Consider the following 25,088-nt stretch of genomic DNA (forward strand, 5'->3'; position numbering starts at 1 on the left):
TAGGTTTAGGCACTAACAGGGGGGTCTTAGGTTTAGGCACTAACAGGGGGGTCTTAGGTTTAGGCACTAACAGGGGGGTCTATGGGTTAGGGGTAGGTACAGGGAGGGTTACTTAGGCACCAACAGGGGGGGTCTTAGGTTTAGGCATCAACAGGGGGGTCTAGGGGTTAGGGGTAGGTACAGGGAGGGTTACTTAGTAATTTTTTTTTTAAACGTTATTATACGTTTCACTATTTAAACGCAAGATTAACGTTTTTACAATTGCCGATTTAATGCACATTATTTAATGATTTATAACTTTATAAAACATTAATTTTAAACGAAATACAGTACAATACATTTTTAAACGTTATCCATGCTTATCGTTAAAAACCCGGCGCCCTTTTTTCCCAGCGCCCCTTTTTAACGTACGCGGTAGCTGATGCTCAGTCATGTCATTCTCTCTGCTGTCTCCGTATATGCAGGGCAGACTGGCTGCAGGACAGGGTCAGCTTACACATGAGACATTCAAAGCCGTGTCCTGTGAATGTCTCTGCTTCAGATGACTTCCCTTCCCGGGTCTCCTAGTTTAAAGATTGTGGCTGTGAGATTAGATATGATTACATCAGCACAGTGAGCTTTCCTGCCAGTGCTCAGCACTGTGTAGTAAGCCACGCCCCCTTCATCAGCTTGTCACACATCCTAGCTGACCCAGAGATTTGTGCTCTGAAGGATCTGACACTGAAGTGACCACCTGGGCTGGCCATGTAAACAAGGAATGAATGGCTGTAAAGGTAACCTGACTTGCGGGGGATGGAGGCTGCTGAGTGTTCTGTATCAGCCTGCTTGCTAGATAGCCTATAAAGTCTCTCCACTCTTCCATCTATTCCTCACTCCCCTATCCCCCTCACCTTTCTTCTCTTTTTCCAGCCCCCTCTAAAAGTAATATGTGCCATCTTAATTTTTATTGCGCTAACATTTACGTAAACCTTTAGTCCCCATTCCCACTTACGCCCCTGCTTCATGTTAAAAAGAATTGCTGCAACCCATTGCAAGAGCAGTGATAGTCATTGATTGTGGTGTAGCGTGTTGTGGCGAGTCTTATTGCGGTGACACACTAGCTGCAGTGTGTTATATGCGTTTAACCTGGTAGTGAGGCATACTTTTATTGTAAAGTATGCCCCACTGTATGGTCCCACCGCAACAGTACCATGCAGTGCAACCTTTTGGGACTATTGTGGTGCGATTGCTCTGCAGTTGTGGTGTGATTGCACTGCAACAGATTGTGCTAAGTGTGGAAGGGGCCTTACATAGTCCTGTCACTGACTATGCTCAGAGGAGCTCACAATCTAACCCCTACCATAGTCATAGTCTCATGTCCTACCATATTGTTATTATGTATTTATATAGCACTGACAGCTTCTGCAGCACTTTACAGAGTACATAGTCATGTCACTGACTGTCCTCAGAGGAGCTCCCAATCTAATCCTACCATAGTCATAGGCTAATGTCCTACCATATTATTATTATGTATTTATATAGCACTGACATCTTCTGCAGCACTTTACCGGGTACATAGTCATGTCTATCCTCGGAAGATTTTACAATATAAATCCCTACCATAGTCAATGTCTATTGTCCTGCCATATTTTGTATTTATATAGCACTGACTTCTCTTGCAGCACTTTACATAGCACATAGTCATGTCACTGACTGTCCTCAGAGGAACTCACAATCTAATCCTACCATAGTCATAGTGTAATGTCCTACCATATTATTATTATGTATTTATATAGCACTGACATCTTCTGCAGCACATTACAGAGCACATAGTCAGTCATGTCACTGACTGTCCTTAGGGGATCTCACAAGCTTATCCTACCACTGTCTAGCTGTCACGCTCACTACTACTTTTTCTTTTTTTATTTGGGGGGGGGGAGGGGGGTGTCTGTGGATATTCAGCACCGGGTGTCAAATACCCTAGGTACGCCACTGGTGTTAGGCACTAGGAAGGGAGACCAGAAACAGCCCTACTGGAAGGTGTACATTATATCAAGCCAGTCACGTAGGTGTGACTTAATCAACGGATGAAACAGAGCAAAGCTGCTCATCACAAAACTTTCATCCTGTCTTATGATAAATGATAAATTCAAAGTTTATAAAAAAGAATTGATTGAATAGCATGTGCAGCCTGCATATGTATGTGATGGAGCAGAACTCTCCTAATGATTGATAAGACACCTCGAAAAATACACCAAAGCAAGGAAACCGTAACATGCTGCAAAGCCATATAATTATATCAGTGTTAGCGCCTTTCATCGTGTCCCTATTTCTCAGGCAGCATATTGTTCCATTTCAGGTGTTTTTACTCAACTAATTAACTTGTCTTCAAATATTTTTTTACTCCCTCCCCATCTGCTGAGAAGTCCAGATTACATAGAGCAGCGCTGTGTGGATTGAAGGAGGTGATAAGTATTTAGGGAAAGGTTTCTATGAGGCTTTATCTGCCCGGTACGCCTGGAGCCGTGCAAACTGCCGTTCACTCTGATTATCATTCTCCTCACTGACTTCACAATCTTCCTCTCCTGCTAATTATTACCACGTTAAAATGGCAGAGCGGGGAATTAGTTGCCATTGTCGTTGTTTATCGTGAGTGAGGTGGAAATTGCCGTATAGCATTACGAAGAGGAAAGTGAGCAGGCACTGGGGAAGGGTGAGGGATAAAGAGGGAGATAGAAGAATAACCAGAGAGTGAGAGAAATAATGAGAGAGAGGCTCACATGCAAATACATTTTTCTCCTGCGTTTTCTCCTTGGTGATATTTTCAAACTTGTTAATAAAATGCCTTCTAAATCACCACCAAGCAAGGAAATGCTTAAAGGGAAGGTCCAAGCTGTACAAAAAATACAAACTCCACTTACCTGAGGCTTCCTCTAGCCCCTGGCAGTCGTTCTGTACTCTCGCCGCAGCTCCTCTCACTCCCGGTGTCCTGCGCTGAAGAAGCCGACCTCGCCAGGTCAGCGTCCGGGTCGGCTTCATGTGCGCTCGACGGCGCGGGTCACGTGGTTTACGTGACGTCATCGGGTCTTTACTGCGCAGGCTCAGTAGTTCTGTGCCTGCGCAGTAGAGACCCCATGACGTTGCATACACCACGTGACCCCCCCGCCACCGTGGAGCGCACATGAAGCCGACCCGGAAGCCGACCTGGTGAGGGGGCTGGAGGAAGCCCCAGGTAAGTGGAGTTTGTATTTTTTTGTACAGCTTGGATTTTTTCTTTAGTTTTTCCTTTAGTTTTCATTGTTCTTTTTCTCCTAGTTTTTGATACTTTTTTCAATTGCAAAGTGCTGAAACGTTACTGCAAATAGAAGACAAAAAATGATCTACTTGGAGAAAACAGGGTACACACTATGAGATTTTATGGTCGATTTACTGTCAGATCGATTATTTCCAACATGTCCGATTTGCTTTCTGATCGATTTCCGAGCATTTTACGATCGATTTCCGTTAACTTTAATAGGAAACCGATCGTAAAATGCTACCGTGCTATCAGTTAGCACTCTTTTGTGAATCAAGCCCAGAGAGAGAGAAATAAAGAGACAGTAAGAGAAAGATTGTACTTATAGGTAAAGTGGATCTGAACTCTTGCACAGGTAAGGAAGAAGTCAGAGAGAAATGCACCCTGTGTGTATTTAGAGAGTTTAACCTGTCTTATTCTCCCTGATTTCTGTCTAATCACTAGTTGTAATCTGATCTCACCTCTGTGTCACATGACTGCCTATGGCAGAGATGGCAGATAAGCCCATTTGAAAGCACAAGATCTTAAAAAGGAACTTCAGCCTATACAAACATACTGTCATTAAGTTACATTAGTTATGTTAATTCACATAGGTAATATAATCTCTTACCTACGCTGTTTTAAAAGAACTGGCAAAGGGTTGTGATTTCATGAGGGTAATCCTTTTTGGTTGAAAGGAGGTGACCCGGAGCATGAGACACAGTTCCAACTGTCCTGTGTCCTGATCACCTCTCCCAGTTGCTAGGCAATGAGAACAACAACATCAGAAATTCCATCATGCTTTGCACAGCATCAGGGGGACATTTTTTGTTTAATGGGGCGGAGCTTAGCTTTTAAGCAGCTAAAAATTAGGCTTGGGTATGAAAAACAAAGTTCTGATGCTGTGAACCTGTTAAATAAACACCCAGCCTTTTCAGTGCTGCTAAATAGATTTTTAGTCTGGAGGTTCACTTTAACAATATGTTTACTTCCATGAATCCGGAAACTATGCAGATATATTTTAAGATTTGTACCAGCTGTAACAAAGACGTTATTATGCTGTTGTGTAGCTTTTAGAGCAGAGAGGAGTTCCAATACTAGAGAGAGAGAGAGAGAGAGAAAACACAGGCAATAAAGTTAATTGCATATGGACTTATCTACAGTACTTCAATGCGTGACAGTTAAAAATGGCGCACAGCGGCAGGGGAATTAAAAGGGCGCCGCATAGACTTACATTATATAACGCTATTTAACGTTATAAGTGTTAAAAATGGCGCAGGAAGTGTGTCTTACACTTATAACGCTATGTAGCGTTGTAAGTGTTCAAAAATGCAGAGGGCAGCGGGGGTCGGGGGGGGGGCGAGAGGCAGCGGGACACGGGAGGGTATAGGCATCGGGGCAGGATGTGCAGAGGCATAAGTTACCTTGTCCTGGGCCGCCGATCGCTCCTTCCCTCCGCTCATTCACTTCTTCCATTCGTTTGCTGTAGTCCTGCAGCCGGCCAATCACCATGCGGAGACTGAAGCCACATGGTGATTGGCCGGCTGCAGGACTACAGTAAATGAATGGAAGAAGTGCAGGAGCGGAGGGAAGGAGCGATCGCCGGCCAGGACAAGGTAACGTATGTATATTACACGCATCCTCCCCCGATGCCTATGCCCTCCAGTGTCCCGCTGCCTCTCTCCTTCCCCGCTGCCTATACTAGCAGCCCCCTGCATGGTTTTTCATGGTGCACCGCTCTGCAATCAATGTATCATAAAACGAACTTTACCATTTTATTGTATTTACATTTGAACGGTAAATAGCGTTTTATGATACATTTATCGGCAGAACGGTGCGCCATTTTTCTCCCTGCGACATTTTCAGATGGACCCCTTCAATGTAGGTGCACGTGCTATGGTGGCTTAATGTAAGGTGATAGATCTTTTCTTTAAAATGCCTTTTCAGCACTCTGCAATAAATAAACTACCAAAAAGTAAGTGAAAAAGTGCTGTCAAAATTATTCCTGCTTGCTGGTGGCTTAAAAGGCATTTAATTGGCAATGTGTGGAAAATATACACAGTAGTCCGTAGAGCGCTTACTCCCCAACAGTCCCAGAATATGTTTAGACTTAAAGGGAAGGTTCGCGCAGACTATAAAAAACAAACTGCACTTACCTGGGGCTTCTTCCAGCTCCTGGCAGTCGATCGGTGCCCTCGCCGCAGCTCCTCTCTCTCCCGGCGTCCAGCGGTGAAGAAGCCGACCTCGCCAGGTCGGTTTCCGGGTCGGCTTCATGTGCGCTCCATGGCAGGGGGTCACGTGGTGTAGGGACGTCATCGGGTCTCTACTGAGCCTGCGCAGTAGAGACCAGATGACGACACTTACACCACGTGACCCGCGCCGTGGAGCGCACATGAAGCCAACCCGGAAGCCAACCTTGGCTTCTTCACAGCTGGACGCCGGGAGGGAGAGGAGCTGCGGCGAGGGCACCGATCAACTGCCAGGAGCTGGAAGGAGCCCCAGGTAAGTGCAGTTTGTTTTTTATAGTCTGTGCGGCTCTTCCCTTTAAACAGGTTCACAGTTTCTTCAGCAGTTCAATCCAGTCACTGATACAATAAATACTCTCACCAGCGTTTAGTGGCTGATTTAATGTCAGATCAGCAGAACACGCTTCTCAGCAGGGTTGCCAAGCGTCCGTCAAAAGACGGACTGTCCGTACAGAAGCTCTTAAAATAGAGCTGTCCGTACTGCCCGTATTTCCTGGGCAGTCGTCCGTCCAAAAGTGCATAAATTATTAAAATCTATTCTGCGCATGCGCCTTTCGCTATGCGCACTCTTTTTTCCCCCCTCCCCTCAGCCGCCCTCTCCTCCCCGGGTGTCCCCTCCAATCAGCTAACCTCATTTGGAGCCGGTGACTCGCTGCCCAATAAGAGATGCAGGGAGCCGGCGCAGCCCACTGAGCACAGCAGCCAGACGAATGTCACGTGGAGGAGGACAGCGAGGAGAGTGTCACACGGGCGGCAGCCAGGTCGGAGCTGAGATCGCAGCATAGAGACAGCACTCAGGCACACAGACACAGCCGCTGAGCCACACAGCAGAGCCGAGCAGGAGCAGATCAGCAGCAGCCGACAGAGCACATGCCATCCCAGCTAACAAGTAAGGAAAAGACAGTCCCAGGCTCGCTGAACTTCATGGCGGCAGCAGGCTCTGTAATAGCTTTCCCTCATCTCATGTTTTATTAGGGCTCGCCTCGCTCCGGTCTGATAGCTGGCTGATTGTGACCACCAGGTCACACAGTTCATTCATGCATCATGCCTGTATTCTTACAGCAGGCGATGCAGAGGGAAGGGACAGCTTCAGCTTTTTACTACACTGTGAGGTGAGGGGGGCAACGTAGTTCTTACATTCCTAAAAGTATTTGTGTGACTTGAACAGGACAGAAGGGAAGTATGGAAAAATGCACCCATATGTATTTAGATAATTTAGCCTGTTTAATTCCTCCTCATTTGTGTCTATTATTATTTAGTATTGATATAGCGTGACATCTTATGCAGCACTGTACAGAGTACATAGTCATGCCACTTAACTGTCCTCAGAGGAGCTCACACTCTAATCCCAACTGTAGTTATGTAGTTATGTGTCCTCCATTGTGTATGTCAATACAATAGGCCAATTTTAGGGGAAGCCAATTTTTAGTTATCTGTATGTTTTTGGGGTGTAGGAGAAAACCAGAATGTCTGGAGGAAACCCACGCAGTCACACTGAGATAATACAAACTCTTTGCCATGGCTGGGAATGGAACCAGGGACCCAGCGCTGCAACCACTACACCACTATGCTGTCCACAATTTGTAATTTGATCTCTCCCTGTGTCACCTGACTGCCATGGCAGATAAGCTCATTTTAAACCACAGTATGTTAACAATATGTTTGCTTCCAATAAAGCAGGAAGTAGATACACTCCAGATTTATTGCAGGATTTGTATCAGCTGTAACAAAAATGTTTTTTTCTTTAAAGGTTATTATGCTGTTGCTTATCTTTCAGAGCATAGAGGAAGTTCTGGGTTAACGTCTGCTTGAAAGGGAACCTAAAAAAAGCAAGAGTAACTTATCTGGGGCTTTTACTGGCCCCCTCCCTCCAGCCGCTCTGTGTCCGACTCAGTCCGTGCGGTCACAAACAGATCCTCTGGTCCCCTGCAGCGCCCCACTTTTGGTTCCAGCGACTCAGCGGGTAAATGGGCCACTGGGCCTGTGCAGCCAGACAGGGTCACACAGGTGCAGTCAGTGACTATTAACTTGCTGAGTGCCGGAACCAAAAGTTAGGCGCTGCAGGGGACCAGAGGATCTGGCATCTTCTGCAGCACATTACAGAGTAATATGAAGGTTCAGAACGCTCTACCCCCTGAGAATTAACCAGCAGGTGCAGAATCAAAGGAGCCAAGCCAGTCCACAAATATGCACAGAAGGATCCGCAAACCAAATGCTGGTAAAAAAGTAGCTGTATTCTTTATTCAAAAAATTCCATGTTGCAAAGCAATAAAAACCACAAGGTTCAACTGACGCGTGTCGGGCTTACAATCTGCCCTTAGTCATAGTTTAACTATGACTAAGGGCAGATTGTAAGCCCGACACGCGTCAGTTGAACCTTGTGGTTTTTATTGCTTTGCAACATGGAATTTTTTGAATAAAGAATACAGCTACTTTTTTACCAGCATTTGGTTTGCGGATCCTTCTGTGCACATTACAGAGTACATACATAGTCATATCACTGACTGTCCTCAGAGGAGCTCAAACTCTAATCCTACCATAGTCATAGTCTAATGTCCTACCATATTATTATTATGTATTTATATAGCACTGACATCTTCTGCAGCACATTACAGAGTACATAGCCATGTCACTGACTGTCCTCACAGGAGCTCACACTCTAATCCCTACCATACTCATAGTGTAATGTCCTACCATATTATTATTATGTATTTATATAGCACTGACATCTTCTGCAGCACTTTACAGAGTACATAGTCATGCCACTGACTGTCCTCAGAGGAGCTCACACTCTAATCCTACCATAGTCATAGTCTAATGTCCTACCATATTATTATTATGTATTTATATAGCACTGACAGCTTCTGCAGCACATTACAGAGTACATAGCCATGTCACTGACTGTCCTCACAGGAGCTCACACTCTAATCCTACCATAGTCATAGTCTAATGTCCTACCATATTATTATTATTATTATTATTATTATTATGTATTTATATAGTATGGACATCATGTTTCTTTTATCGGGAAACAAGCCTTCTCAGTTCAGGTGGGCTGTTTCACATGAGCCATATGCAGTAATCACCTGCTCCAGCTACAGTATGTTTCTTTCCTCCCGAAATTCACAAGAAGTTACCTAAAAAGCCCGCTACTGACTCCGCCCCTGACTCCGCCCCCTGTCCGTCCAAAATTTGGGCTGTCCAGATTTTTTGACCATTTTGTCCAGGAAAAATGAGAAATTGGGTTGGCAACCCTGCTTCTCAGATGAATTTCTCTCCGGTAATCTTCCTTCTTCCTATATACAATATAACTCGAGAAAGGACAAACGGGACACACCATAGCTTAATCCAGTTTAGGGTACAACCCCTTCTCCAGCATCTCCTTGTGCAACCCTCTGTGCAAACAGTGCTCTATAATCAGATAAGATGCAGGCTCACCAGATAGAATGGCTGATTTAACCACAGATCAATATAGAAGGCTCAGTTTTAATCTGTTTCGGCTCCCACCATCCAGGCTTTTCTTTCATATATTCTTTAGAAGAAAAACGGGATACAACATAGCGTAATCCAGTACAAACACTGTATTCTCAACAACACTTCCTCAAAGTGCAAACGTGTGTACACCTCTGTGCAGAAGTATGTACAGCCATTTGTTAGTTCTTTTTAGGAAGCCATAACTTTTGAAGGTTTTAATCACCCGGGGCTTCTTCCAGCCCTGAGCAGCAGTCTCGCATCGCAGCTCTGGTCCTCTTCAGTGTCCCCAATGGCCAGGGATACCGAAGAACCCAATTTGGCCTGGGCGTCCACGTCATCTGCTTGCCCGCGCATCCATAGCATTTGGTGCAGGCTGCGCCTGCACACAACTACTGCGCAGGCCCAGTACATACTAGATGGCGTGGACGCGTGAGCACGAATGGACGCGCATGCACAAAAGAACTGACCCAGCCATCGCCATAATTGCAAACGGCCAGCAGGGACACCGAAGAGGACCGGGCTGTGGCGAGAGACTGAGTCTGCAGCTCGGGGCTGGAAGAAGCCCCAGGTGAGTAAAAAATAGATTTTTCATTTCGCCACTGAAGTCCTTTAAGGTGGTAGGGGGTACTCAGGGCAAATGTGTGCTAAGATGTCTCAGGGTACTCTTATACAGGGTGTTTATCTGGCCACTGCCAAAAATCCAGTTATCGCCACTAATCATGGCCATTAACATGGGCACCTATGGCGACATCCAAACTTCCCTAGCACCTCCGGTGCCTGATAAAATAGTGGGTAGAGATGGCCCGAACCTTTCGCCGGGCGAATCTCTGCAGGGGGCCTGGAGAGGGTGTGTATAAATTCTTCCTATCACAGCAGAGCAGCACATTCCTGCCTCAGCCGACAAAGCTGACAAAGGAAAGAAGGTTAGATTATATAACAGAGATAATACAGCCACTGTGCAACTAGGAAAGGCTGCAGTAAGACAGAGAACATTAGAACAGGTATAGGAACTTATAGGATAGAAGAAATAAGGCTGAAAATTTTGTTACAGAGTCTCTTTAACAATTCAACCCCAGAATTAGTGATGATCATAAGTGGCAATCTACACTACGCGGGAATTACGCGTAATTTCCCGCAATTACACATAGTTAAACTACTTTACGTTTCAACTTCGTTATCTACGTATGTGCATCATAACTACGTGTTAATCTACGAAACTACGCATAACCCGTAACATAGTTGTATGCGGACGTAAATGCCGTCATGCGGAAAAAAATCCGCATTAATCCGTCAAATGCGCATGTGTGGAACTCTTCAATGCGTTCATTCTCTTTGCGCAATGTGGAATTTTACACGGAAACCTCTGGGCAAATAACACTTATGCGCATGTGGAAATTTTATCTGTATGCGCCAAAATTTCCACGTTAACACAATCGTAGTTGACTTCGCAATTGACATGTGAACTACGCGTAGCTGACGTAATTACGTATTGCGGTACTATGTTATGTGGAATTCCGTAAGCGTAATTTTGAAACTACGAATTGACACTACGATGCGTAGAGGGTAAACTACGATGCGTAATTACACGTATGTGTAGATTGCGCGTAAGCGTAGATTACGAGCATCCCTACCCAGAATACTATGACTAGTGTTGCTAAGAATAAGTAGTTTTGCTTTCGTGAATTTTTGTGTAGTTTTCACAGTCATGATTCTGATCGTAATTCCTAGGGATGATCAATAGGATGCAAACAATTTGTAATTACATCCAAATTTCATGTAAACTATAATCATCTTGAAATTGGACCAATCAGAATGACGTCTTGTCAATTTTTATTGGTCCAAGGGCAAACTTAACAACTCCCCCCTCCCCCCACACACACACACTTTTTTTTAAAGCCTTCTTGTCCATGGTTCTCCCTACCTCTTTCCTCAGGCTGGTTTCACAGTGTAAAATGGCGTTAGCGATGCAGTGCGTCAAGCCCGCCGCACCGCATTGCACAGGGAATACTGTGTTAGTACACTGTCTGGCATTAAGCCAAGCAGGAAGTGACATACGCTTGTGGTCACTTCCTGCCTCGGGTATGCGGAAATGCACGGAAGGTTATTGTAAAAATACGCTTCCACACATGTGCGCTGTGACGCCGCAACAACGCCAACGTTGTTAAAGAACCTTGCGTCACCATAGACTAACATGACTTCCGGGCCCATGCAGATCGACGCAGGTCGTCTCAGGAGCCCCGCAGTAACATATGCGCTACCGTTTCTCACAAATTGAGATCAGGGGACAAAAACAAGCAAACACAGCACCATGAAAAAAAAATATATTTTTTTAATTACTGTACCTCACTGAACCAAGCTGTCCCAATCATCATAATCATCAGCCATTGGTTTGCTTCTATCAGTGTTGAAGTGATTCCTAATACTAGGGATGGTCGGAAATGGTGATTTCTGATACCGCCAAAAATCTGATTTCAGCAAATGCCGACAGTGTCATACCAACGGTAATCCGATCTCCGACTTTCCGCATAAATGTTTTCTTTATGGAATCCCTAATATTTTGGCATGGAAGAGGGAAAAATAGTTTTCATAATAATTTTTTAATAATTTTTTTCTATTCAATAAATTGATTTTTGCAGTAAAAGATCGTTTGAGTGGCGGTTGTTTCCTTAATGTATGGAGGGAAAAATAGTTGTTAGTAAAGGGGTGAGTGATAACTGAACGAGTAATGTGGAGTGGATCCGAGATCAAAAACTAACTATGACAAGTAACTTTTCTATGTATCTTATCTAAAGTTTAGATAGTTTACACAGCAAATCTAGCTGCAAACAGCTTCAACAGTTTCATGTTTATTTATTTCTGTGATACAATGAGGGCAGCCATGTTTTGTTTTTCACATTACACACAGGCAAGCTGCAACTGCTTTTCCAGCCCTCAGCTCACTCCCCTCTCCTGCTCCCTCCTCCCCTCTGCCTCTGAAATCTCTTGCTAGTAAACTCCTTCTCCTCCTGCCCAGACTGAGCTCCCATAAGCCCTTGTTACATGGAGTGCCAAGGCACTTGGAGCTGTGGGCGAGGCTTGTTTAGTTTATAGGAATTAGAGTATTAAAGCAAAAAAAAATAAGTATTGGGCTTGAGGAATGCCGTATAAACTATATGTAAGGAACACAATTATGCAATGAGTAAAAGTTTATCTCGGATCCACTTTGCCCAGATTTGTAGTTTGTTGTACCATAGCTTTACCATAGCCGGCAGTTGTGTTATTTAGGCTTTATAGCAGCTGTTTGCGTCAGGCACTGTTACAGCTTCTTCTCCCCGCAGGATCAGTGCAGGCTTCTCGTTTTTTTTCTATTTCTCTTGTTGGGTTTAGGCAGAGATGTGTGACTGGGAACCGGCGGAGCTTGAATCTCTGCCAGACGCTGATGTAAAATTACAGCTCCGGTACGTCTGCCGAAATAATCTCACGCGAAATAAAAATTGCAGAACTCAAGTACATCATAAACCATCGCAGAGCGGACATGTCGCGCAGAAAGTACAGAGCGTCGCCTTTCTGGAACAAGTTAGGCAGCTCACGCTTCCTGCAAATTTTTTTTATTTATTTATTCTTTTTTTAAAGCGTGATTGTCAGCCATAAAGTCAAATTCAATTTACCCACTGCTCTGTGTTTATAAGGCAGTCTACAACCTGACCCTGCATTGCAAGCATTCCAATATAATCATAAATGTTTCTGCTGTAATAAATCTTATCTCAGTCAGCCTGGCTCTATTAGGTACATTAGCTTGTCATCTCCCCTCCCACATTACTGTTCCTGACTGATTGGCTGAGGGCAGTTCAGTGTAACACCAGCCTGATAAGGAAGAAGCTGCTGTAACACGATCTATGCTGTGCTCACATGTGTTTACAAAGCAAGCTAGATTTCACAGTGCAGTTTCTAGTAGGAAAAAAGTGTAAGGGAGGAAATTACATCAGAATTGGCTTCCATCAGAGGTAGTAAAGATGGAAAATGCCTGCAACAGTTTTCTCTTTATTTACTGTATAAAATTAACTGAAATCACAACATGGACAGTACAATACATATGTAAGTAGAACAAGTATTTATCTACTTATTTATGTGTTTCTTTCTAGGATAGTATGGCTGTCCCTGCTGCTTTAAATAAGAGAATTCTAGAGCCGTTCGTATCGTGGCTGAATGGTTTACAATAAGGTTTTATACAAATCTTCCAGATCAGAGGTTTGGGGCAGGTGCAGGTTCTCAGTGTTGCTTTTTGATAGTGTTTGATAGTGTCTTCTCTGATCTACTGTAGAACTATTCCGTGATATACTGCAACAGGAAAGAACGCAGGGGAGGAGGGGTTGCACTTTGCTTTAGATCAGCTTTGAAAATCAGACCACTTACTGTAGGTCCTACCAACTCGTTTGAATGCTTGGGGGTGCAACTTTCAGCTGAGAAAAACATTAACATATTGCTGATCTACCGCCCACCAGAAAAACACTCAGACTTCCTTAAGGAACTTGTAGACCTCCTATGCAACCTAACACTGGAACACCCCAGATGGATTGTTCTTGGAGATTTCAATACATGGGTGGATGACTCCTCTTCAAAACTTGGAATAGAGCTACCTCGTGCCTTACATGAACTGGGCTTCCTCCAATCAATCAGCTCTGCTACTCACAGGAAAGGCCACACTCTGGACCTTGTATTCCATACTGGGCTGTCAATAGCCAATGTGGAAATTAATCCTGTTGCCTGGTCAGACCATCACACTATCCACTTCTCCCTCTCAATACCAGCTGTCAAACACCAGGTCAAGAATCAAATAAAATATCGCCGCTTAAAAGGGCTAACACCTCAACATATCCGAGATAACCTTAGCTTTGATTAATTGACTGACTCCAGCTTGGACCCTGATACTCTGGTGTTTAAATACAACAAATGTGTGTCCTCCACCTTTGAGACCATTGCTCCTCTGCGCACCAAATATCTTACTCCACACCATCATGCACAGTGGTTTGATAACGCTATAAAAGAGCTGAAAAGACAAGGCCGAAAACTTGAGAGACTGTGGCGCAAATCTCAGTCCCCAGAAGACAAACATGCCTTAATCCTCCACTTGAAGAGCTACCAAAAGATAATCACGGGAAATAAATCATCCTTTCTATCACAAGAGATTGCAAATGCAGTTAACAAACCAGCCCATCTGTTCCGCACAGTGGAAAAACTCTGCAACCCGGCATGTCAAAAGCTTAACATCGAGTCTTCAAAGGACCTCTGTGACCAATTTGCCCATTTCTTCACAGACAAAGTCTCCGCTATAAGGTCCGACATCCAACTTACAGCATCTGAGCCTAATATAGCGCCGAAGACCATTAGCAGAGACAATGTAACACCTTGGTCAAACTTCAAAGAAATTGATGAAGAAGTCACATCAAGCATCCTCCTTCATGTCCGCCTAACTACCTGTGACCTAGATCCTGGCCCAACACAGTTCATGTTGAACTGCCCCGACCTGTTCGTACCGGTATTCCTAAAAATTGTTAACTGTTCCTTAAAATCAGGGATATTTCCTGCTTTACTGAAGGAAGCAATCATCAGGCCTCTCCTCAAAAAACCCTCCCTGGACCCAGATGCAATGACCAGCTACAGACCTGTCTCTAACCTTCCCTTTCTGGGCAAGCTAATTGAAAAAGCTGTTTACCTCCAGCTAGAAGCCAAAATCCTACAAAACAACAGTTATGACCCATTCCAGTCTGGCTTCAGGAAACACCACAGCACTGAAACGGCCCTCATCCAAATATGCAACCACCTGCTCATGGCAAGAGACAGAGGAGAGTGCTGCATCCTCATACTGCTAGACCTTTCTGCAGCCTTTGATACAGTTGACCATGACATCTTGATAAACAGGCTACAGGAATACTGCGGCATTGATGGCATAGTTCTTCAGTGGTTCCAATCCTTCTTGAGTGGCAGAACCCACAAAGTGTCTATGGGGCCCTTCCTGTCTACCCCTGTATCACTTAGGTATGGGGTGCCCCAGGGCTCAATCCTCTCTCCCCTGCTTTTCACGATTTACATGTTACCGCTGGGAAAACTAATCCAAAAACATGGCCTGACATACCACTGCTATGCAGACGACACTCAACTATATCTTTCCTTCAAGCCTGGTGTGACAGACCCAACTCTAACTATAAACGCCTGCTTACGTGAACTACAGCAATGGATGAATGACAACTGGCTGAAACTAAATGCAGACAAAACTGAAGTCCTTCTGATAGGAGGGCAGAGCATGATAACAAAACAACTTAACTTGCAGTCTTCACCACTGGGAATAGGAGGCACGGATCTGCGCAGCTCTGATCATGTGCGTAGCCTGGGAGTTCTAATTGATTGGGATTTAAAGTTCAGAACTCAAATCTCTGCTGTGGTGAAATCATCCTATTTTCACCTGAAGAACATTGCAAAAATCAAGCACCTCATACCCCCAGAAGATCTGCCAACCTTAGTCCACGCCTTCATCACATCCCGACTGGACTACTGCAATGCTCTCTACACTGGCCTTCCAAAAAAGGTCTTGTACCGACTACAGCTGATACAGAATACTGCTGCCAGACTGCTAACCAACCAACCCCGTCACTGCCACATAACGCCAGTCCTGCACTCCCTTCACTGGCTACCTATAGAATGGAGGGTCCTATTCAAGATCGGCCTACTGACATTTAAATCCCTGAATAATTTAGGCCCTGGATACATGAAAGATATGTTGCAGCTGCGTAGCAATCCCCGCATTCTCAGATCAACAGGTTCTAATAATCTAGTCATACCCAGAGTCCACTTGGAAACTTTTGGTCCCAGAGCCTTCTGTCATGCTGCCCCTACGTTTTGGAACTCCTTACCTCAACAGATCAGGACAGCTCCATTCCTGGACGTGTTTAAATCCAGACTGAAAACCCACCTGTTCAGTTTGGCATTTGCAGAAATATAACTTTTGTTGTGTGAATACTTCATCCTACTACCAATTACTGAATCTGAGAGAGCCTAAGCGCTTTGAGTCCTATGGGAGAAAAGCGCTATAGAAATGTTATTGTATTGTATTATTGTATAACAGTGCAAGGTGCAAATCTGGTGGGGAATATTTCCAAGAATTTCCAAATGTTTCCTAGAATTTAGTAGACCAAATAGCGTGTTGAATCTTTTAAAGGATACCTGAAGGGATAAAAACACCCCAATTTGGCTACTTACCTTGGGAGAGGGAAACCAGAGGCTTCCCCGTTGCTCTCCTTGCCATTCCAGCAATGAGACCCCGAAGCCAATCTATGGCAGCGCCCAGGCGTGAGCTGTCTGCACCTGTGCAGTCCAAGTGAACTCCATTGACAAGCCCTTGTTGACGGGCTTGTGGGGGACAAGCCCGTCAACAAGGGCTTGTCAACGGAGTTCACTTGGACTGCACAGGTGCAGACAGCTCACGCCTGTGCGCTGCCACAAATTGGCCTCAGCTTTTTCCACCAAGCCCGAGTGCACAGGAGCAAGCCATCTGATCCTGTGCAGTGTTGGTGAGCTCTGTGGAACTTCGGGGATCCCACTCCTAGCCCTGGAACAGAGGGGTGGAGAGTGAGAGGGGTAGCCTCTGTAGGAGCCCCTCTCTTCCCTCTCCAAATGTTTGTTTGTTGTGCGTTCTGAAGTGAACAGAAGCAACATCTGGTCTCCCAGAGTACAGTGGGAGATGGCCTCATGACATCATAGCCTAGGCAAAGAATCACTGGGATGGAGGGGTCACAGACCAATATACAGAAGCTGAAAAAAGGATAATTAACTTAAAATTGGCTATCCTGAATAACGTATTATGATCTACTGCATATTGTTACAGTGTCTTTTTAACAGGTGGGATAGTCACCTGCTTTGCCTTTGTACATACCAAATTACAAACCGCAGCAGAAGGTGTATCATATACGGAATGCACAGTCACCAATTCCCTTCAGAATGGCGAAGGCACGAAACGATCTGGAAGCTGATGATTGATCAGTGATTACCTTTAAACACACACAAGCATTCAGACATCAAACTCTTATGTGACACACAGCAAGGCAATATGACAGAAATGACACGGCGGCCTGCGGCTACGAGGAGAGCGAGGTGAGTGATGACAGCTCTGTTATTAACTGCAAAGTTTACAAGACAACAAACATGATGAGGAGAGTCACCAGTCACTGGGTCTTCAGAGTGATAGAGGCATAAGCAATCCCCCCATAAGAATCTGTCTGTAATGTCAGATTTCTACTACCTACTGTGAGTGACAGCAACATAGGAGAAAAGTAATTTATGGCTTATTTTACACTGGAAGAAACGTACTTCTTATTTGTATATGTTTACATGTATTTAAAATGTTAAGATTTTTGTGACAGCTGTTGCTTTTCTTTTCGAGTAGAGAGGAAGTTCTAAGTTCAGGTCCACTTTAAGTTGAAAAATAAGTACCTTATCAATTAAATGCGCTTTAAGCTACCACCAAGCAAGAACATTCTCTGAATAATTTTGACAGCACTTTCACCTACTTTTTGGTATTTTTTTCACTAGCAAAGTGGTGTTATTTTAAATAAAACCTGAAAAAATAACTGCTAGGAGAAAAGTTAAAAGAAAAAATTAATTGAATAAGGGCCATGGGCATAAATGTAATTCACTTTCTCTCCTGAGTATTCTTCTAGGTCAGGGATAGGGAACCTATGGCTCGGGAGTCAGATGTGGCTCTTTTTATGGCAGCATCTGGCTCACATACAAATCAGTACGGGTTGAATTACTAAGCTACACTCAGGTCTTAAAGGGACACTTAAAGGGGAACTGAAGAGAGAGGTATATGGAGGCTGTCATGTTTATTTCCTTTTAGACAATACCAGTTGCCTGGCAGCCCTGCTGATCCTCTGCCTCTAATACTATTAGCCATAGCCCCTGAACAAGCATGCAGCAGATCAGGTGTTTCAGTGGTTCAGACTTATAAGTCTGATCTGGCAAGACTAGCTGCATGCTTGTTTCTGGTTTTAATCAGATACTACTGCAGAGAAATAGACCAGCAGGGCTGCCAGGCAACTGGTATTGATTAAAAGGAAATACACATGACAGCCTCCATATACCTCTCTCTTCAGTTCCCCTTTAAGCCAAGAATAAAAAATCAGTTTTACTCGTCTGTGGCTTCTACTAGCTCCCTGCAGCCAACCCATGCCCTCGCAGTCACTCACGGTCCCCCACCGCCAGCTAGTTTCGTTTTCACTGACAGGCCCTGACAGAGAGTTGATGGGCTTTCTGCGCCTTTGCAGGCTTGGCCACGCGTATCTTTCTTAATGTTCCCGTCCTCAATAGCATCCTGCACAGGCGCAGTACGCTATTGCGGACGGGAATACAAAGAAAAATATGCATGGCCATGCCTGTCAGCGAAAATGAAACTAGCTGGCGGTGGGGGACCGTGGGCTCCGTGAGTGACTGCGAGGGCACGGGACGGCTGCAGGGAGCTGGTAGAAGCCCTAGGAAAGTAAAACTGATTTTTTTATTCCTGACTTAAAGGAGTTGTCAGGCTAAAATAAAAAAAAAAGCTTTACTCACCTGGGGCTTTCTCCAGACCCTTGCAGCCGACTGTCCCACGCTGTCACCTCCGCTCCCCGCCGCTGTCCCGCTCTCGCCACTCAGTATTTAGGCCGACCATGGGGTCAGCCTTACTGCAGCTGCACGAAGCGCCGCTGTCAATCATGGCCACTTGGGCTGCAGCGAACTGCGCAGGCGCAGTAGTTCTGCGCCTGCGCAGTTCGCCGAGGCCCACGTGACATGATTGACAGCGGCGATTTGCGCAGCCGCAGTAAGGCTGACCCCGCGGTCGGCCTGAATACCAAGCGGCGAGAGCGGGACAGCGGCAGGGAGCAGTGGTGACAGTGTGGGACAGTCGGCTGCAAGGGGCTGGAGAAAGCCCCAGGTGAGTAAAGCTTTTTTTTTTTAATTTTAGCCTCATAACTCCTTTAAGTGTCCCTTTAGTTTTGCGGCATGTGGTAACCTGCAATTGCCTTCTGTTTGAAACGGCAATATATTATGTGTAAAAGATATGAGTGTGCAATGGAGAAGAGACACTGACACTGAGCGCCTTCGAGAGAGCCTATCATAGAGCCATGTTGTGCTATTTAATTAAACAAGACCTCGTTTAAGAGCACTTACATAGAGATAAGTAGTACTAATAGAAAACATATCAGGCCTTTCATTTCTCATTTGATGCTATGTTTGAAATAAACTGCTTTATTATCTGTGTATAATGGACAGAAAAAATAGCTAATTTACCAAACACCATCGTAGAGTAGATTTCAAGTGTCATTATACGGCACATTAACGGTGATGTTATTTTGTTATGTGACTTTTCTTATTGATTTGTCAGCTAGTTGAGTGGGAAGTGATATTTCCTCCTGCGTGATCATTACAAACAACAGAGAACGCGGCGTGTTTGTGTGCAGTGTCTGAAGCGTAACCATTGTCTACAAACATTTCCGAGGAATATTGTCAGCTTATACTAGAATGGGGTTCAAAGATTTATTTTTATGTGTTTGTATGAGTGGGGATCTAGGCTGCTGGATAACAGAGGTATAGCTATAGAGCTATGGGACCCTGTGCACATTTTACACTGCCTTACTCACCAGAACTGTATTGATAAAATCACATGACAGAGACCATTAAAACCAGAATTCCAAAAATTGCAATCAGGGGCATAACAGTAGACCCTGCAAGGGATGCAGCCGCAAGGGGGCCCAGAAGCCACAGGGAGCCCCATCCTAAGAGACTTACAACTAAGGGTAAAGAGAGAAACATGTTTCTGCTCTCTGCATAATTGTTCTAATGACTGCATCTGCTCAGCTACTGATAACAAATCATACAAAGTTTTGCAGACAAAGATTTGTAGTCAGATCCTATTCAGTGTTCAGCAGGGTCTTGTGTACAGCGCTGTTCTACCCCCAGCCTCTCTACCCCTCCCCAAGTGCTGTGTCTTGTAGTGATGCTTGAGGAGTCTGGGCAGAGAAAAAGCTTTCCATTCTCTGCACAATTATTCTAATGACTGCATCTGCTCAGCCACTGATAGTGAATCATACAGAGTTTTGTAGACACGGGGGAAAGGAGGGGTAATGGGAGGGGGCCCCATCCAAAGTTTTGCAGGGGGGCCCAGTGATTTTTAGCTACTCCCCTGGTTACAATAATGATAACATTTTTTATAGCGCTTTTCACCCATAGGACTCAAAGCACTTAGGCTCTCAGATTCAGTAATTGGCAGTAGGATAAAGTATTGTCCCAGAGGATAAAATTATATTTCTGCAAATGCCAGACTGAACAGGTGGGTTTTCAGTCTGGATTTAAACACGTCCAGAGATGGAGCTCTCCCAATCTGCTGAGGTAAAGCGTTCCATAGTGTAGGAGCGGCATGACAGAAGGCTCTGTGACTAAAAGGTTTCAGTTGGATTCTGGGTATGACTAGATTATTAGAACCTGTGGATCTGAGATTGCAGGGATTGCTACACAGCTGCAACATTTATTTCATGTATCCAGGGCCCAAAGTATGTAGTACTTAAAATGTCAGTAGGCCAAACTTGAATAGGAACCTCAATTTTTTAGGTAGCCAGTGAAGGGAGTGCAGGACTGGTGTTATGTGGCAGTGACAGGGTTAGTTGGTTGGTTGGTTGGTTGGTTGGTTGGTTGGTTGGTTGGTTGGTTGGTTGGTTGGTTAAGAGTCTGGCAGCAGTATTCTGTATCAGTTGTACAAGTACAAGGCTGTCATAGGAAAGGAGCACACAATCATGTAGAATACACTAGGAAAGGGAGGACCCTGCCAAAGGCTTACAATCTAAGGGGAGGGGAGATAGACACACTAGGTAGGGCTGATGAATAAATATTCAGTAGAGAGTTACTGTATGGTAGGGGGTGGGTATGCCATCTTAAAGAGTTGGGTTTTGAGGGCTTGCTTGAATGTGTTGAAGGAGGCAGCAAGTCTGATGGGCGGTGGAAGGGGGTTCCAGAGGTTAGGGGCGGCTCTTGAGAAATCCTTTAGGCATGCATAGGGAGTGGGAAATGCATGGGCAGTTGGGCAAAGGCTGTTGGAGGACCAGAGGGGACGACCTGGTGTATACCTGTGAACAAGCTCCGAGATATGGGTAGGGCAAGTTTTGTGCACAGATTTATACACCGGGCATAGAATATTGAAGCCTATCCTGAATCGGATAAGGAGCCAGTGCAGAGATTTACAGAGGGGGGATGTGGATGCGGAGCGGTGCGAAGAATGGATGAATCTTGCAGCCGCGTTCAAAACTGATTGAAGGAGGGCAATGCATTTCAAGGGGAGGCCAGACAGGAGAGAGTTGCAGTAATCAATGCGTGAGATAATGAGGGCATGAATGAGCAGATTGGTCGTGTCCGGGGTTAAGAAAGGGCGGATCTTGGAGATATTACGGAGGTGGAAATTGCAGGCTCTGGGGACGTTTTGGATGTGGGGGATGAAGGAGAGGTCAGAGTCCTGGGTGATGCCCAGACAGCGGGCCTGGGAGGTAGAACTACAGAACAACAGAACTACACGACAGTACTAAAGATTTCACCACCTGTGAATTATTTCAGAATGTAAATCAGAGAGAGGAAAGATTTTACAATGGGTCAACACTGACTAAATCATTTGTAAATGAATATTGTAAAAACAAATACTGTATATACTTGTGTATAAACCGTCCCGTGTATAAGCCGACCCCCCAACTTTTGCCCCTGAAACACCGTAATAATTTATGACCGTGGATAAGCCGACCCCCCAATGTATCCCCCTAGTCTGCCCCCTGTATGTGGGCAGTGTGGGCATTTATTATTCTCATTCAGGTTTTAGATCCTGGTATGAGAGGTGTGACCACCACACGAATTGCCCCTATGTAGTGATGTTCGTAATCTGGTAATCTACTAATTACGATTACGCAAAATTTTACATAAATTTACGCAACAGCTATCCGTGATTGATTTTGTGTAACTCCAAACAAACAGAGCAAAATAAATCTAGCCATGGATGTGTTCAGTAAGCTAACAGCCATCCATCGAGCAAATAAGCACCAGAGAAGTTTATAAAAGTACACCAGAAAAAAGTTTATTAGGAATGTATCCCAAAAATGTTTAAAAACAATTAAACAAACACCAACAGTATGAACAATGGATGTCCAGTGTACATCCATTGTCCATACTGTTGAGGTTTGTGTAATCATGTCCCTAAGGTCCTCGTGATAATGGATCTTGGGACAAAAAATATAGAGAGAGTACAACAGCACCAATGATCACAGGGTAAATACTACAGATATAACAGGCTGCACAATATATGAGGCAGTCACAAAAATTCACATGGACCCACAAAATATGTATAGCATGTCCAATAATATAACGTGATTGGAACTGGAGATAAACAAAAGCAGAAAGCCAGTCCAGCAAAATGCTAAATCCGCCAAACCAGTGTTAGCTAAAAGGAACCTGTGAAAGAAAGGGGGAGAAAGGCCTGCTTACCCAGTGATCACGTAGCTTAAAGAGGAACTCCAGTGAAAATAATGCAATAAATGCTTCATTTCTACAATAATTATGTATAAATGATTTAGTCAGTGTTTTCCCATTGTGATATCTTTCCTCTCCCTGATTTACATTCTGACATTTATCACATGGTGACATTTTTACTACTGGCAGGTGATGTCAGTGGAAGTAGCTGCTGCTTGCTTTTTTTGGCAGTTTGACCCAGCTGTAAACAGCTGTTATTTCCCACAATGCAAGAAGGTTCACAGACAGGAAATTGTCAGGACCATGGTCCTGACATCCCACTATGGGAGGGGTTTCACCACAATATCAGCCATACAGAGCCCCCTGATGATCTCTTTGAGAAAAGTTAAAGATTTATCATGGGAAAGGGGATATCAGCTACTGATTGGGATGAAGTTCAATTCTTGGTCACGTTTTCTCTTTAAGTATCCCATGTCCACTGTTCTCACGAATCTCACATGTATCTCAGATAGATCTGCTTATTTGGAGACAGGCAATGAAGTGCAGGGGGTCCCTTAAATCATCCATACATCACCGCAAAAACACACTGTTGCGGAGCAGACTTCCTGGATGGTACTTTTTGAAAAATTTTTTGACCTGTTCCTACTCTTCTCCTTAACATACTGTATGTAGCAATTTTGGTGACAATGGCAGGTATGGGGGCTTTGCTATCAACCGCTAAATTTGGCACAAAATTACGCAAAATTCTGAAATGACTGTTCCTGATTACGTTTACAAATGAAATTAACTACAGTTTTTCCAGAAATTCCATTTTCTTTCTTTCTTTTCTATCTATCTATCTATCTATCTATCTATCTATCTATCTATCTATCATCATACTTTGGGGCTAGGTTCACAGTGCTCAGTTGCGTTGCAGAATAATTCTGCATGCTATCTTATTGCCCATTCTATGGGTCTGTTCACACTACAGCATTGTAACTCTTTAGGTTATTCTGACTCGCTGCATGCAGGCTTTGTATTAAAGTTTATGTTCAGTTTCCACTGCAATTCACACTCATTATAACACGTTATATTATGCAATTGGCCACTGTGAACTTATCCTCACTGGTGTTTGAGCTATATCTGTGATATAGCTAGTTATTTGACCGCTTTCATGTTTTGTTTTGAGCTATGATTGTAAATAGAGACCAAGGTTCCATTGTTTTAGTATTCCTTTATTTCATACCCAAGTAATGGTATACATATGAAGAAAGAGAGCGAAGGGCCCTTAATGCATTATGGGTAGATATACCGTACGTTCAGCGAGGGGGTGAGGGAAAGCCTGACAGAAGTTTTGCGACCTTGATGCTTCTTCACAGGTAATGGTATATGTATTTCCCACAACAAACAAAGGAATAAATAAACTTTTATATAACTCATTTAAGAAAATTCAACTTCCTGCTTCAGTCATAAAATTGGCAAGTCTAGCGCTTCAAAAATAGTTTTTGAGGGTTTTATTTCTGTGTTATTCCATTTTCCCAAAAGAGAGTGGCTGTGACTAATGACCTCCCAAGGGCTTTATGTATCGAATCATAGTGGTTTTTTTTAGCTTTTCTTTACTCCTACAGAAGATAGACATCTCGTTGGATTCTGACCTAATGGTTTTTTTGTTTCCTTCCACAGGTAATGCCTTTGTAGTGAGTCTGGCCTTTGCGGACCTTGTGGTGGCCTTGTATCCCTACCCATTAGTGTTGGTAGCTATTTTTAAAAACGGCTGGGTCCTTGGAGACATACATTGCAAAGTAAGTGGATTCGTGATGGGCTTAAGCGTCATCGGTTCCATTTTCAATATTACGGGCATTGCCATCAACCGGTACTGCTACATCTGCCACAGCTTTGTCTACGACAAACTCTTCAGTGCATGGAATACAATGCTTTACGTGTGCCTCATATGGGCTCTCACTGTTCTGGCCACAGTGCCCAACTTTTTCGTTGGCTCCTTGGAATATGACCGTCGGATCTACTCTTGCACGTTTGTTCAGACTGTAAGTTCCTCATACACCATCACCGTGGTGGTCATCCACTTTATTGTGCCAATCACTGTGGTGACCTTCTGCTATCTTCGCATATGGATTTTGGTGATCCAAGTGAGAAGAAAGGTTAAATCAGAGACAAAACCAAGGCTAAAACCAAGTGACTTCAGAAACTTTCTCACTATGTTTGTGGTCTTCGTAATTTTTGCTTTTTGTTGGGCTCCTCTAAACCTCATCGGCTTAGCTGTGGCCAGCAACCCTAGACAGGTGGCCCCCAAGATCCCAGAGTGGTTATTTGTTCTAAGCTACTTTATGGCTTATTTCAACAGTTGCCTTAACGCAATTATATATGGAGTTCTTAACCAGAACTTTCGGAGAGAGTACAAAAGGATTTTAATGTCACTGTGGATGCCTAGACTGTTTTTTCAGGAGCTCTCAAGAGGGGGGACAGAATGTCCAAAGAGCAAGCCTTCTCCAGCTCTGAACAATAATGACCACCTGAAAACTGATACTGTGTAGGCTCTGCCAGGAAAGGACAATGGATTGGAAGCCATTGAAACACACACCAGTATTTTCATATTATTTTCATTTTTC

At 44.2% G+C, this 25,088-nt stretch overlaps 1 protein-coding gene across 2 annotated transcripts; it reads left to right on the forward strand.

Moving 5' to 3' along the window:
- Window positions 1-689: 689 nt before the first annotated feature.
- On the forward strand, window positions 690-25,088 carry LOC137545491 (melatonin receptor type 1B). Of its 2 annotated transcripts, none has more exons than XM_068266807.1 (2): window positions 690-773; window positions 24,145-25,088. In XM_068266807.1, exons 1-2 carry the CDS (start codon window positions 758-760, stop codon window positions 25,011-25,013), a joined length of 885 nt encoding a protein of 294 aa, XP_068122908.1. In that variant the 5' UTR covers window positions 690-757; the 3' UTR covers window positions 25,014-25,088. The 2 variants fall into 2 exon arrangements, with proteins under 2 accessions (XP_068122908.1, XP_068122907.1); XM_068266806.1 differs by lacking the exon at window positions 690-773 and adding an exon at window positions 6,309-6,388.

This window comes from Hyperolius riggenbachi, chromosome 2 (genome assembly GCF_040937935.1).
Source record: "Hyperolius riggenbachi isolate aHypRig1 chromosome 2, aHypRig1.pri, whole genome shotgun sequence".
Taxonomy (NCBI): domain Eukaryota; kingdom Metazoa; phylum Chordata; class Amphibia; order Anura; family Hyperoliidae; genus Hyperolius; species Hyperolius riggenbachi.